The 15620-nt window shown below is 41.5% G+C and overlaps 1 protein-coding gene across 2 annotated transcripts in view; it reads left to right on the top strand.

Annotated features, from left to right (window-relative positions):
- The window catches only part of LOC149137958 (protein mono-ADP-ribosyltransferase PARP14-like), a 405174-nt gene that overhangs the window by 172003 nt on the left and 217551 nt on the right, over window positions 1-15620 (top strand). For both annotated transcript variants that reach the window (XM_089340089.1, XM_089340037.1), the window contains exons 7-10: window positions 1617-1753; window positions 2035-2262; window positions 2876-3103; window positions 10023-10077. In XM_089340089.1, the coding sequence (XP_089196215.1) occupies window positions 1617-1753; window positions 2035-2262; window positions 2876-3103; window positions 10023-10077 (648 nt within the window). The remainder of the gene's footprint in view (window positions 1-1616; window positions 1754-2034; window positions 2263-2875; window positions 3104-10022; window positions 10078-15620) is intronic.

The following is a 15620-nucleotide window of genomic DNA, read 5'->3' as shown; positions in this document are numbered from 1 at the left end:
GAGTGCTGATACTTCCAACTGCACCAATTACTATTCGTATGACGTTTACTCTCTTCATTGACCGCAACCTTCGTATTTCCCTCTTTAAACTGTCATAGTTGTCTATTTCTTCTTCTTCTTTCACATTGATTCTCTTGTCATCGGAGCATGCTATGTCGATAATCATGCAGGTTCTTTCTTTTTTATTCACCACAACAATGTCTGGTCAGGTGATTGTACTGGATCATTACATCCCACAGGATTTTGCAGCTCTTATTTTTGGTGGCTTCTTTTGGGGTTTGCTCATATCATGTCTCTGTTCTTTGTAGGCCGTGATTTCCACAGAGCTCCCAATGGATCATTCCTTCTACATTATCATGATGAAATTTGTATTCATGTTGTGCCAATTTCGAGCATTCATTAACGATGTGCCATACTCTTTCACCCCTCTCACCACACATTCTGCATTTGTTGCTATGGGTAGCGTTATCAATTCTGCACTTCATATAATTGATCCTTAATGCTTGTTCCTGAGCTGCAAATATGAGTGCTTCTGTCTCTATCTTCAGGTCATTCCTCCTCATCCACAGCCACAGGTCCTCTGCATATGTCTTGGCAATCACAGCTCTTGCTAACTGATCATACATTTTCGTTTCCTTCCATGATTTTTTCTTTGTTAATTTCTTGTTTAAAGTTTTCTTTACTTACACAATTTTCAGTTTTGATGACACCTCTCTATTTCGTGTAATATCAAATCAACAGTGGTTCCATGGCATTTTTTTATATTCCACCCTAAGCTGTTTTCCTCTCCTTCGATACCATCCTGGCAACTTATCAAACCTCTCCCACCCTTTCTTCTGAACAAGTACAGCCTATCGGTGTCACTCTTAGGGGTGGAAGGCTCCGTGTACTGTCAATATTTTTCTGGTCTTGGTAGCCATTTTCTTCATTTCTTTCTTTTGCCATTTTATAATTCCCACTCCATACTGAAGTGATCCTATTGCCCACGTATTAACTGCTTGGACTTTATTCCATCCAGTGAATTTTGAGCCCAGCACCCACCTCAGTCTTCAGAAATATTCCATCCTCAGTTGCTCTTTCATTTCCTTCTCCATTATCTCATTGAACCCTAGTACACCAAGGTATTTGTATCCTTCTATTTCAGTTTGTTTAATCAAGTCTTTATTCAGTAATTCTATTTCTGCTAGGGACTGTGCCTTGCATCTTTTTAGGTAGATTACTTCACACTCTTGAATCCAAATTCTATTCTAAGTTTTTATTATTATTATTACTACTACTACTACTACTACTACTACTACTACTACTACTACTACTACTACTACTACTACTGTTAGGTGGTGAGCTGATACAATCATCAGCAAGTTGGGTGAAACACTTAGCTGCATTTCATCAGTCTGAGTTGCATCTTTTCAGGATCTATAAAATGATTACCAGTTGAAAACTGGAGTTAATATAATCAACTTTTGGTGCCTCTTGAAATTGATGGTCTTGTGCCAAAATTTCCAACCGATATTACTATTTACATGGAATAAAGTGGTTCTTTAAATTCAGAGAAGAACGTTTGATTAAAAATCAGAAACAAAACAAAACACATAAAGAATTTTCTTTATTTTCAGAAACTGCATCGTCAAACGCATCCCTTCCTGGTTCACAAGAGGAACCATCCTCTATGATTCCCACAACTAATGTGATATCCGGAGAATATGGTGGCATCGAAATAAACCTAATGATTGATTCAATTTGTAATGCATCTGTGAGTAAATAGATTCATGTAACATATTTATATTTATTTGTTATTTCATTTCCAAATAAGGAATCATTACAGTTAATTAAAACATTTTCTCAATCAAACTCAGAGATTCTATTTCCTTTACATCTGATATCTTGAGTATATCCTTTGTTAACTTTAACAACCTCAAACTTCCTACAGCCATTCTGTAGAGCCTTTCTTAATAACAATATCAACTGCAACAATGTATCCATCTTCTCTCCATGGAATGTTCCTTACTTGTTTACCATAAATTACTTTTGCAGCTTGATGTCATCGTTAACAGCACCAATAAAAACCTCCAGCTTAATGATGGTTCTATCTCCAAATATATTCTCCTTGCTGCTGGTCCTAAGATACAAGATGAATGTAACCAGAAATATCCTCAAGGTATTTCTACATCTGAAATAGCCATCACTAAAGGATATAACCTCAACTGTAAGAATGTATTTCATCTGGTTTTACCCCCCTGGGATGAAGATTCCTCTGATTTAGTAAGTATCAATCATATGATATTGATTTATTGAACGGTTAATAATTGAAGAGAACCTTATGCATGTTGTGTGAGAATCCTAAAGCAAATGACAGCATCCTGTTTAATATTTGTTATTCCAAGTTATCATTGGAAGGAAGCAGAAGATATCGATGAACAGAAAATCTTTTATATATAAATAGAATGAAAAAAGCCTCAAGGCCTAACAACAGTTCTATGACTGATAAAGAAGACTATATTAAAACATATTTCTGTGTTTTACTGTCTGTATTGGTGTGTTTTCTCTCTCATGGCACTGGCACTAGAGAGGTTGCCATGTCCTCCCCAACACTAAAGACTCCTCTTGGGTCTGCATTGTCTCTCTTCATTCACCAACCATTCTACACGGAGGATTGAGTCTGTTTTATTGTAGCAGCATCATGAGTGAGGTTGCCTTGTCCCTTGCAGGACTAAAGAGTGATAGGAATAACAGATGTGTTTAGAAGTGGTAGGAGTGAGAGGAGTTGTGAGAAGAGAATATATTTATTACAACTTAATGATTTCTACCTGTTAGAAGAATTTGAAAATAATCTAATAAAATGTTCATTATCAATTACTAAACAATTATTTTTTAGATTCTGGCAAACTTGACTCAAATAATAACCAATTGTTTGGAAACTGCTGAGAGAATTGGAGTAAAAAGCCTTGCATTTCCGATATTAGGAGCTGGAAAATTGAGGTACCCCATTGAAAAACTACCTGGAATTATGTATGAAGCAGTGAAAAACTACTCAAATGTAAATTCAAGCCAAATCAAAGTTGTAAACTTTGTTGTTTATCCTCAAGACACAGAAATAGCAAAGGTTGGTTGATGTATTTGTTGTTTTTTGTTTTATGTTCATCATCATTTAATGTCTGCTTTCCATACTGGCATGGGTTGGATGGTTTGATTGAAGGCTCGCAAGCCAGAAGGCTGCACCAGGCTTCAATCCAATCTGGCAAAGTTTCTACAGATGGATGCCCTTCCTAATGCCAACCACTATGAGAGTGTAGTGGGTGCTTTTTACATGCCACCGGTACAGGAACCAGTCAGGTGGCACTGGCAACGATTATGCTTGAATGGTGCTTTTAACATACCACTGGCATGGGTGCCAATCAGGAAGTACTGTTATTAGACATGACAACAACTTCACTTGCATCAACAGGTCTTCACAAGTGCAGTTTATTGCCCAATGATTGAAGGGTACTCTTAAATGGGTTGGTTATACACTGCTGGCATAGGTCACGGTTACTGTCTCAATTGGTTTGCCAGGTCTTCTCAAGCACAGCATATCTCCAAAGGTCTCGGTCACTTATCATCGGTCACTTATCGGTATGACCCAATGTTTGAAGGTCATATTTAATTACCTCATCCCAGGTCTTCCCTCTAATGTCAGGTTCCCTCTACTGCTAGGGTATGACACTTTTTCACACAGCTGTCCTCATTTAAATGCAACGCATAACCATACCAGTGCAGTCATCTCTCTTGCACACCACATTTGATGCTTGCTTCTTAAGTTCAACTTTTCTCTCAGGGTGCTTACACTCTGTTGTGTGTGCACACTGACATTACACATCCACTGGAGCATACTGGCTTCATTCCTTGTGAGCCTACGCATGTCCTCAGCAGTCACAGCCCATGTTTCACTGCCATGCAGCATGGCTGTTCATACACAAGCATTATACAGTCTATCTTTTACTCTGAGTGAGAGGCCTTTCTTTACCAGCAGAGGTAAGAGTTCTCTGAACTTACCTCAGGCTATTCTTATTCTAGCAGTTACACTTTCAGAGCATCCACACCAGCTACTGATTTGGTCACCTAGGTAACAGAAGCTATCAACTACTTATAGTCTTTTTCCCCCTGGAATGTGACAGAAGCTGTTTTCTGTGCATTTTCAGTGTTTATTGCCACACAAACAAAACTATCTTCCCAGTTCACCTTCCTTTGATATTGCTGCACCTCTTATGTGTCCATAGCTTACACTGGGTACATCTTATGGAGTTTCTACCTACGCCTTTTCTACAGATCGAGCAGGGCCATCTACCTGAAGGGGTTTGTGTTTTATCTACCTTCCTACTTATTAGGACTTTGGTTTTAGCTAGGTTGTCTCTAAGGCCGTTCGATTCTAGTCCTTGCTTCCACACCTGAAACTTCTCCTCTAGTTCTGATAGTGATTCAGTAATTAGGGCAAGTTCATCAGCATAGAGGAGCTCCCAGGGTCACCCTGTCTTGAATTCCTCTGTTATTGCCTGGAGGACTGTGATGAATAAGAGGGGGCTGAGCACTGATCCTTGGTGGACCCCTACCCCTACTTGGAATTCTTCACTGTACTCGTTACCTTACTGACAGCATCCTTGCACATGGCTTGTAAATCTCTCACTAACCATTCATCTATCCCTAGTTTCCACGGCGTGTGAGAGAAAACCATGATGTCATAGGAGAGAAATATGTTTGCATGGATGATGGTGCCCTTGCATTTCATGATTCTGCAAAGAAAGAGGCTTGGGGATGCTTTTATGAAAGACTGTCGAATGTGGAGAATGAATGGGAGGAGGAGAATCTTCCAAAGATTGACCCAACTGAGGGACCCTGTAGATAAAGCAATTAAGGGTATGAAGACTGAGATAGGGCAATTAAGGATATGAAGACAGCCCATCAGCAATCACTGCAGAGATACTTAAAATATCGGGTGGTGTGGGTTATGGTCTTGTCACCCGCATCGTAAATTAGGTAGTTCATGAAAGAGTCTTACCCAATGACTGGTGTAGCAGCACCATAGTCAACTCTCACAAAGTTAAAGGTGATGCTTCAGATAGAAATAACTACAGGGGTATCAAACTGCTGGATCAGGTAATGAAAGTTACAGAGTCATAGCCCAACTAATTAGGGACAGAGTTAGCCAAGATGAGATGCAGTTTGGTTTTATGCCAGGCAGAAGCACCACTGAAGCTTATCTTTCTGGTAAGAAATACCAAGCCAAAGATAAACTTCTGTACTTGGCTTTCGTTGACATGAAGAAAGCCTTTGACAGGGTCCCCTGATCCCTTCTCTGACGGTCAATGTGGACTGTGGGGATAGACAAGTGGCTGGTAAGAGCTGTACAAACCCTGCACAGGGATGCTGTCAGTAAGGGGAGGGTTGGCAACGAGTATAGTGAAGAATTCTGGTTAGAATAAGGGGGTCATCAGGGATCAGTCATCAGCCCCTCTTGTTCATTATAGTCCTCCAGGCAATAACAGAGGAATTCAAGACAGGTTGCCCCTGGGAGCTCCTCTATGCTGATGACCTTGCTCTAATAGCTGAGTCACTGCCAGAACTGGAGATGAAGTTTAGTTGTGTGGAAGCAAGGTCTAGAATCGAAGGGCCTTAGGGTTAACCTAGCAAAAACCAAAGTCTTAGTAAGTAGGAAGGCTGACAAATCACAGACCCCTTCAGGTAGATGGCCCTGCTCTCTCTGTAGAAAAGGCATGCATAGAAGCTCCTTACAATGTACCCTGTGTAAACTATGGACATGTAAAAGGTTTAGCAATATCAAAGAAGGTTAACCGGGAAGACACTTTTTGTGTATGTCAGATTCACAGGAACAATAAACACTGAAGATGTACAGAAAACAGATTCTATCACCTGCCATGGGGAAAATCTAGACGTAGTTGTTAGCTTCTGCTACCTAGGTTACCAAGTTTCTAGTGGGGCTGGTTGCTCTGAGAATATAGTGGCTAGAATAAGAATAGCCTGGGCAAAGTTCAGGGAGCTCCTACTTCTGCTGGCAACTAAGGGCCTCTCGCTCAGGATGAAAGGTAGACTGTATGATGCATGTGTACAAACTGCCATGCTACACGGCAGTGAAACATGGGCTATGAATGCTGAGGACATGCGAACGCTTGAACGAAATGAAGCCAGTATGTTCTGATGGATGTGTAATGTCAGTGTTCATACATTACAGAGTGTAAGCACCCTGAGTGAAAAGTTGGGTATAAGAAGCATCAGATGTGATGTGCAAGAGAGGCGACTGCGCTAGTATGGTCATGTGTTACGTATGGATGTGCCACTCCCTAACTGTAGAAGGAACCTGTGGAAGAGGTAGACCCAGGGAGACATGGTATGAGGTGGTGAAGCATGAACTTCGAACATTGGGCCTCACTGAGGCAATGACAAGTGACTGAGACCTTTGGAGATATGCTGTGATTGACCCAGCAACTAAAGTGAAATCACAGCCATGGCCAATGCTAGTGTTGCATGTCCAGCCCATTTAAGAGTATCTCTGATGTGTCAGGCACTATGACATGCTTGAGAAGATCTGTTGAGTTAAGTAAAACCAAAATCATAGCTGTGGCCAGTGCCCCCTGACTGGCTTCCATTCTGGTAGCACATAAAATGCATCATCCCAATGTGGCTGATACCAGTACCCACTGACTGGTCCCCATAACTTAGCTGTCTGGTAAAAGACACGACAAACAAGCACCAGGCTTAAAAGATCAATTAGTTCAAGTAAAAATTCTTCAAGGTATTGCTCCAGCAGGGCCGTAGTCTAATGACTGAAACAAGTAAAAGATAAAAGAATTGAACTATATTACTGAAATGATTCAATGAAGGAATCCAAGGTGGACAGTGTCTGTGAGTGTCAAGTGTAGTTGTGCATTGGAGAGAGCTTAAGATAGAAACAGTAATAGATAGATGGATGGATGGATGGACGGACAGACGGACGGACGGACGGACAGAAAGATGATAGATAGATAGATCGATAGATAGATAGATAGACAGATAGAGAGATAGGTAGGTAGGTAGGTAGGTAGGTAGGTAGGTAGGTAGGTAGGTAGGTAAATAGAAAGATGGATAGGTAGGTAGGTAAAGTGAGTGAGAGAAAGAGAGAGACAAAGACAGACAGTGTGGGAGAGAGAGAGAGTGAGAGGAGTAACTTATTACAACATTGGAAGAAAAACTGCAAATCTTCAGTCTTTCTCTCCCTCTTTCTCTCCTCCCTCACTCTCTATATTTATAATGATGATGATGATGATGATGATGATGATGATATTTCGGTAACAGAATGCATCCTCTTTCTCACCATCATCTCTACCACCTGCTCACCTGTGTGGGATAGAATTTGTTGAGGTGAATTTTCTAGAGGTTGACGCCTTTCCTGTCACAAACCTTCACCTCTTTCCAAGGGAGGTAACTATTTCCACATTTTTCAGAACATCACAAAATATTAGAAACAAAAGACACCACTTGCATAACAGGGACACTTGATTACAGCTATCATATAATGTCAAGGCAAGGAGAGACACACACATATGTATGACAGGCTTCCCTTCTTTTCTGTCCACCAGACCCACTGTTTGGCCTAAAGCTGTAGTTAAAGAGACTTGCTCAAGGTGCCATACAGTGAGACTGAACCTAAATCAAGGCAATTAAAAGTAATAGCAACAGAAACGGTATTAATAACAAGAGGCAATCTTTATATCCAACTAAATGTGAATGTTGTGTTAGAACACCAAATACTGTATTATTTACCATGAGAGGACCACTCATATGGATGCACGATGCATAAAAGCACTCATATTTATATTGTTGGTAGACAACAATCATCTGCTGTTGCAACCAGAACTGCCAGATCATGTATTTTCGCCCTGCCTGGGTTCATCAGTGACAGACACCTGGTAGCAGTATAACAGCCAAATCTCCCTGTCAACGATATATAGACACTGATGTCACAAATAGCCTGAAGGCTTATTAACAATAATTAATAGCAACAGGAGCAGTGTTAATACCAAAAGGCATTCTTTATGTCCATTGGCTGTAATGAAGAAAAAGGGGGAAATTCCTGTCCACTGTCGAACTGTTTGTGAAGTTCTTTCTTTTTGAATCTTTTCTCTTTTCCTTTGTCATCTCTCTTATGAATGACCATGATCCTAATTGTTGGACCTCCTTCTCCTTCTGGCTTGCAATATGAAAATAATTACCTTGTTCTCTGCTTTTGTTCCTCAAATATTCTTGGGTATACAAGATGCAACAAAGAACCTCAACTTCAACATTCTTCATACACATTTCAACAGCAAACACAAGATTCAGCAGTTTTAATCAGAATGGTAAGTGGAGGGAAAAACCTGAAGCACTTCAGCTACATGAAGACACCATTGCCACATGTTTAACTTCACTAACACCACCTCAGGGGCCATGTAAAGTGTGGGAGGTTTTTCTGATGTACTCACTACAATATCATGTCCCCAGGAAGACAGGAAGGCCATGGATGGAATATCTTTGATCTGAGTAAATTTCCTCATTTCCTTATTACTAATTAGAAATAAATCATTAAAACATTTCAAATATTTTGTTTGTTTTTGTTAAATTCAATCTCTTCTCTTTGCAAAAATCATCATCATCATCATTGTCGTTTAACGTCTGCTTTCCATGCTGGCATGGGTTGGACAGTTTGACTGAGGACTGGCAAACCAGAAGGCTGCACCAGGCCCCAATCTGATCTGGCAAGATTTCTACAGCTGGATACCCTGCCTAATGCCAACCATTCTGAGAGTGTAGTGGGTGCTTTTTACATGCCACTGCACAAGGGCCAGTTTGGCGATACTGGCATCAGCCATGCTTGAATGGTGCTTTTTATGTGCCACCGACAGGGAAGTCAATCAGGCAGAACTGACAACGACCAGGCTTGAGTGGTGCTTTTTATGTGCCACCGGCATGGGACTAGCCAGGCGGCACAGGCAAAGATCCTATTAGAATGGTATTTTTTATGCATCACCGGCATGGGACCAGTCAGGCGGCACTGGCCCTGACTACGCTCAAATGGAGCTATTTACAATCCACCAGCACAGGTGCCAATCAGGTGTTACTCTCATTGGCCACCACAACAATTTCACTTGCCTCAACAGGTCTTTGTAAGTGCAGTTTATTTCCCAATGATTGAAGGGTACTCTTAAATGGGTTGGTTATACTACACTGGCACAGGCCACAGTTATGGTCTCACATGGCTTGCCAGGTCTTCTCAAGCACAGCATATCTCCAAAGGTTTCAGTCGCTCATCATTACCTCTCTGAGGCCCAATACTCGAAGGTCATGCTTCACCACCACATCCCAGGTTTTCCTGGGTTTAAGTCTTCAACAGGTTCCTTCAACTGTTAGGGTGTGGCACTTTTTCACACAGCTGTCCTCATCCATTCACAACACATGACCATACCAGTGCAGTTGTCTCCCTTGCACACCACATCTGATGCTTCTTATGTCCAACATTTCTCTCAAGGTTCTTACACTCTGTCATCTATGCACACTGACATTACACATCCATCGGAGCATACTAGCTTCATTCCTTGCAAGTTTATGCATGTCCTCAGCAGTCATGGCCCATGTTTCGCTGCCATGTAGCATGGCTGTTTACTCATGTGTCATACCGTCTACCCTTTACTCTGAGCGAGAGGCCCTTTGTTACCAGCAGAGATAAGAGCTTGCCCAAGCTATTCCTATTCTAGCAGCTATGCTCTCAGGGCATCCATCCTCACTACTAACTTGGTCACCTAGTTAACAGAAGCTATCAACTACTGATAGTTTACACCCTTGGCATGTGACGGAAGCTGTTTTCTGCACATTTTCAGTGTTTAATGCATTTGTCACACACAAAAACTATCCTCCCAGTTAACCTGCCTTTGATTTTGTTTTTTTTTCTTTTTTTCTCTTTATAAAATGAAAAAAAAATAAAACATAAAAATGATTCTGATTGTTATTTTTTTTCACAGCTATTTGATGAATATCTCCTAAATAAACAGGAAAATGAAAGATTTCATTCAAAAGGTAAACAATTTGTTCATTAATATTGAATATTATTGTGCTTTGTGATGTCTCTGTTAAACACCTCTGATTATTATCAATATTATTATTATTGCTATTATTATTATTATTATTATTATCATTATTATACGTTAGCTAACGTCATCTCGGCCTACGCACCTCTGCCGGGGCTACCGGATGGGCAGAAAGACCAATTCTATGACACCCTCCTGCAAACTATCTCATTGACGAACGACCGGGACCTTCTCTTTGTGGCTGGTGATTTCAATGTTCATGTTGGACAACATGCAGGTGGCTTCCATGGCATACATGGAGGTTATGGCTTCGGTTCCCGCAATGAGGAGGGAACCAGGCTGCTGGAGTTCTGTGATGCAACCAATCTTATGGTTTGCAATACCAACTTCAGGAAACCTGCCTGTTACCTAGTCACCTACTGTTCCAGCAGACATTCTAGCCAAATCGACTACATCCTTGCCAGAAAAAAGGGAAAGAGGGCAGCCTATAAATGCCAAAACCTTCCCTGGTGAAGAATGTACACCACAACACAGATTAGTAGTTAGCGACTTCAGGATCAAGGCAAAATGGATGCCCAGAAGTAGACCAGCTTGGACGAGAAGGGTTGGAAGCTTAAAGATCCTGCGAATGGACAGAGATTTAGAAATGCCTTACTTGAAGCATTTGATGAAATAGAAGGGGATATAGCATCATACAATGTGGAAGACAACTGGTTGTTTCTATGGGCAACCGACCAGATCTGTGGCTGGTGTAAAGTCCCCTCCCGACCCAGAGTAACGTGGTGGTGGAACAATGTGGTTGACAGGGCTATCAGACAAAAGAAACAGGCTTGGAAGGACTGGAAGAACGGTGGTAGCAGGGAATTGTATCAGACTGCCAGAAGGGAAACTAAGCGACAGGTTTACTTAGCCAGAGGAGAAGCAGATAAGAAAATAAATTGCCAATGTTCTGTGCTGTGAGGACCAAAGACTTGAAGTGTTTTGTGTTGCAAGACAGTGTGTGAGAGAGAATCGTGATGTCGTGGGAGAGAAATGTGTCTGCATGGATGATGGTTCATTTGCACTAAACGAGGCTGTAAAGAAAGAGGTTTGGAGACGCCACTACGAAAGGTTGCTCAATAAAGAGAATGAATGGGAGAAAGAGGGTCTGCCAGATGTCGACCCAACAGAGGGACCAGCTATCCGAGTTGACAGTACCTTAGTAGATAAAGCAATTAAGACTATGAAGACAGGAAAGGCCCCCCGGCCCATCAGGAATCACTGCAGAGATGCTCAAAATATCTGGCAGTGTTGGCTATAGTCTAATCACCCATATAGTCAATTAGGTAATACATGGAGTCATGCCCAATGACTGGTGTAGCAGCACCATAGTCAACTGCTACAAAGGTAAAGGTGACGCTTTAGATACAAATAATTACAGAGGTATCAAGCTTTTAGATCAGGTAATGAAAGTCACGGAGAGAGTCATAGCCCAACTAATTAGGGAGAGAGTCAGTTTAGATGAGATGCAGTTTGGGTTCATGACTGGGAAAAGCACCACTGATACTATATTTCTGGTAAGACAGCTGCAGGAGAAATACCTAACCAAAGATAAACCTCTGTACCTGGCTTTCGCTGACATGGAGAAACCCTCTGACAGGGTCCCCCGATCCCTTATCTGGTGGTCAATGAGGAAACTTGGGATAGTTAAATGGTTAGTGAGAGCAGTGCGAGCCATGTAGAGGGATGCTGTCAGTAAGGTGAGGGTTGGCAATGAGTACAGTGAAGAATTCCGGGTGGAGGTAGGGTTCCACCAAGGTTCAGTCCTCAGCCCCATCCTATTTATCATAGTCCTCCAGGCAATAACACAGGAATTCAAGACAGGATGCCCCTGGGAGCTCCTCTATGCTGATGAGCTTGCACTAATTGCTGAGTCACTATCAGATCTAGAGGAGAAGTTTCAGATGTGGAAGCAAGGACTAGAATCGAAGGGCCTTAGAGTCAACCTAGCTAAAACCAAAGTCCTAATAAGTAGGAAGGTAGAAAAAACACAAACCCCTTCAAGTAGATGGCCCTGCTCGATCAGTAGAAAAGGCATAGGTAGAAACTCTATAAGATGTACCCAGTGTAAGCTATGGACACATAAGAGGTGCAGCAATATCAAAGGCAGGTTAACTTGGAAGTTTGTTTTTGTATGTGGCAGATGTTCAGGTGCAATAAACACTGAAAATGTGCCACATACAACTTCTGCCACATTCCAGAGAGAAAAACTAGATGTAGTTGATAGCTTCTGCTATCTGGGTGACCAAGTTAGTAGTGGGGGAGGGTGCGCTGAAAGTGTAGCTGTTAGAATAAGAATAGCCTGGGCAAAGTTCAGAGAGCTCTTACCTCTGCTGGCGACAAAGGGACTCTCACTCAGAGTAAAAGGCAGACTGTATGACGCGTGTGTACGAACAGCCATGCTACATGGCAGTGAAACATGGGCCGTGACTGCTGAGGACATGCTTAAGCTTGAAAGGAATGAAGCCAGTATGCTCCAATGGATGAGTAATATCAGTGTGCATACTCGACAGAGTGTAAGTATCTTGAGAGAAAAGTTGAACCTAAGAAGCATCAGTCGTGGTGTGCAAGAGAGACGATTGCACTGGTATGGTCATGTGGCGAGAATGGATGAGGATAGCTGTGTGAAAAAGTGCCACACCCTAGTGGTTGAGGGAACCCATGGAAGAGGCAGGCCCAAGAAAACCTGGGATGAAGTGGTGAAGCATGACCTCCGAACATTAGGCCTCACCGAGGCAATGACTAGTGACCGAGACCTTTGGAAATATGCTGTGTGAGAAGACTTGGCAAGCCAAGTGAGACCAAAATCCAAGGCCTCTGCCAGGGATGTAGCCAGCCCACTTATGCATACCTTTCCTTCATTGGACACTAATCTCTGCTTGCGAAAACCTTTTGAGGTAAGTGAAATCGAAATCAAACTAAATTTTTAGACTGGCACCCATGCCAACGTCTCTTTCATTGAACACTAAACTGGGCTTGGGGCAAGCGAAAGCGAAATCGTGATGGCACCTGCACCAGTGGAGCACTAACAGCACCGTCCAAGCGTGAATGTTGCCAGAGCACCAGCTGTCTGGCTTCTGTGCCGGTGGCACATAAATAGCACCATTTGAGCATGATCGTTACCAGCATCGCCTTACTGGCACGTGAAAAGACATTCGAGCGAGATCGTTGCCAGTGCCACTGTGCAGGTGGCACGTAAAATACACCATTTCAAGTGTGGCCGTTGCTAGTACTGCCTGACTGGCCCTCGTGCCGGTGGCACGTAAACACACTCACTACACTCTCGGAGTGGTTGGTGTTAGGGAGGGCATCCAGCTGTAGAAACTCTACCAAATCAGATTGGAGCCTGGTGTAGCCATCTGGTTCACTAGTCTTCAGTCAAATCGTCCAACCCATGCTAGCATGGAAAGCGGACTTTAAGCAACGATGATGATGGTGATTATTATTATTATTTTCATTATCATTTTCTTTCAATTCTGTTTCCATTTCTTGCTGAGTGTCTTCCTGACACCTAGGGCAGAGAAACTCACAGTATACATTGGTAGGCAATTAAAATAAACATGCTAACTCATTCATTTACAAAGTCATGTGATAGAGAAAAAGGAGAAGAAAGACAGAGAAAAAATAAAACAATAAAATAGTAAATAAAGAAAATAAAGAGGAAAAAGAAAGAGAGAAAATACACAGCGACATTGCTTTTCTCAGTATGTGTGATGTACCAGTTAAGACAATCTTTTGCACTTCCTGCATGGATGGTAATCCAGGGATCATTCTTAAATAATTTTCAGTTCCTGTTTTTGATCATTCAAAGTGCTCCTACAATCACTGGTATTGTAACCGTCTTGAGATGCCACATCTTTGTGATTTCGATTACTAAATTTTTATATTTTCTGAGTTTATCAGATTCTTTTGCTGAGATAATGTGGTCACAAGATTTGCTCATGTCAATCATTAATAGCTGGTTTTTCACAATATCTGGTTTGTTTGCCTTGACGGTTCGATCTGTACATACTGGGAAATCCCAAAGAAGCATTACATTTTCTCCCTCTCTAACAGCCTCAGGTTGGTACTTGTACCATTTGTCAGCAATTTTGATTTTATAATGCTGACGCATTATCGAATGTGGATATTGACCAAGTCTGTCATGTCTTGCTTTATACCCGACAGGTGCTAAATCCTTACACCCAGAGATTGGGTCGTCTACTGTTTCAATCCCATCGTTACAGTATCAGCACTTTGGGTCTACACCATTTTTCACAACATTGGCTTGATAGTTCTGGGTCAATAACCTCTGATCTTGAGCAGCCAAGATAAAGCCAACATTCTCTGCTTTTAGCCCTGAACTCTGTAGCCACTGATGGGTGTGCTTCTGATGTACATCAGCATGTTTGCTAAGGGCCACATATTTGCCATGCAGAGGTTTTTGTTCCCACATATCAGCCAATTGTTGAAGCACATTTAGCTCTGCTGTTCATTTCACCTTCTTTGCAACTACAGTTACTGCGCTTCTCTTATGCTGTTCAACCTGGGTATTATGCATAAACTCACTAGCAAATCTTTTGTTCTCCTTCATAACAGAATGTAACTTCTTACATCTTTCATGGTTTGCAAAGAGCTTTAGCATCCAGTCGTTAGATGTTTCAAGATATTTTGCCATTCCAATTGTGGTGGTTTTGTAGGAGATTTCAGATTGGATCAAGCCTCGACCTCCTTTAGCTCTGGGTAGGTAAAGACGATCTGCGTTTGCCTTTGGGTGGTGCTTCCTATTGCAAGTCAGCAGCTCACAGATTTTCTTGTCAATCTTCCCTATTTCGCTCATATTCCAGTTCAACACATTGAAACTGTAAATAACAACCAGCACTGTTAAGGAATTTTTTGCTAACACCTTGTTATGTGCATTTAATTCGGATTTTGGTTCTGGTCGATCTCTCCTGTAACACTCCTTTCCTGATCTTCTCTTTCATACTTGCATGTTGAATGCCAGAACCTTCATTTATTCTGAGGTATTTGTAAGTTTGTTTCTGCTCTTAACTGTATCAATATCCAACAGCACTGAATGTGAGGTCTTCAGTTTCCCTTTCTGGAAAGTGGTCTTGGCACATTTATCAAGACCAAATTCCACCCCAATGTCATCACTGAATGCTTTCACAGTACATAGTAGTCCTTCAAGCTCATTATTGTCTTTCCCGTAGAGTTTTAAGTCATCCATATAATTTTCCTTGTTGCCAATTTCATATCCATACCCTGTTCTGTTGAGTTCATTTATAAAGAGTATTAGGGTTATGTAGAAAATTCAAGGTGAAAGTGAATTTTTGTTGAAGTATTTCTTTTGCTAAAAGCAGTTCTTCTCTTGGTGAGAATCTATGTTTTGTCTTCATCTTTCTTCCTTTCCTGGTTTTTACATTGTTTCCACAGATTAGTTCATTCATTATTGATATTTCACAACTCATTATTTCAATCTCTTTTTCAATTTTACTTTTCCAGTTTGGAATT

This window comes from Octopus bimaculoides, chromosome 1 (genome assembly GCF_046866305.1).
Source record: "Octopus bimaculoides isolate indiv1 chromosome 1, ASM4686630v1, whole genome shotgun sequence".
NCBI classification, from domain to species: Eukaryota; Metazoa; Mollusca; class Cephalopoda; order Octopoda; family Octopodidae; genus Octopus; species Octopus bimaculoides.
Note: the sequence above shows the minus strand (reverse complement) of the source record. Positions and strands in the feature narration are given on the sequence as shown.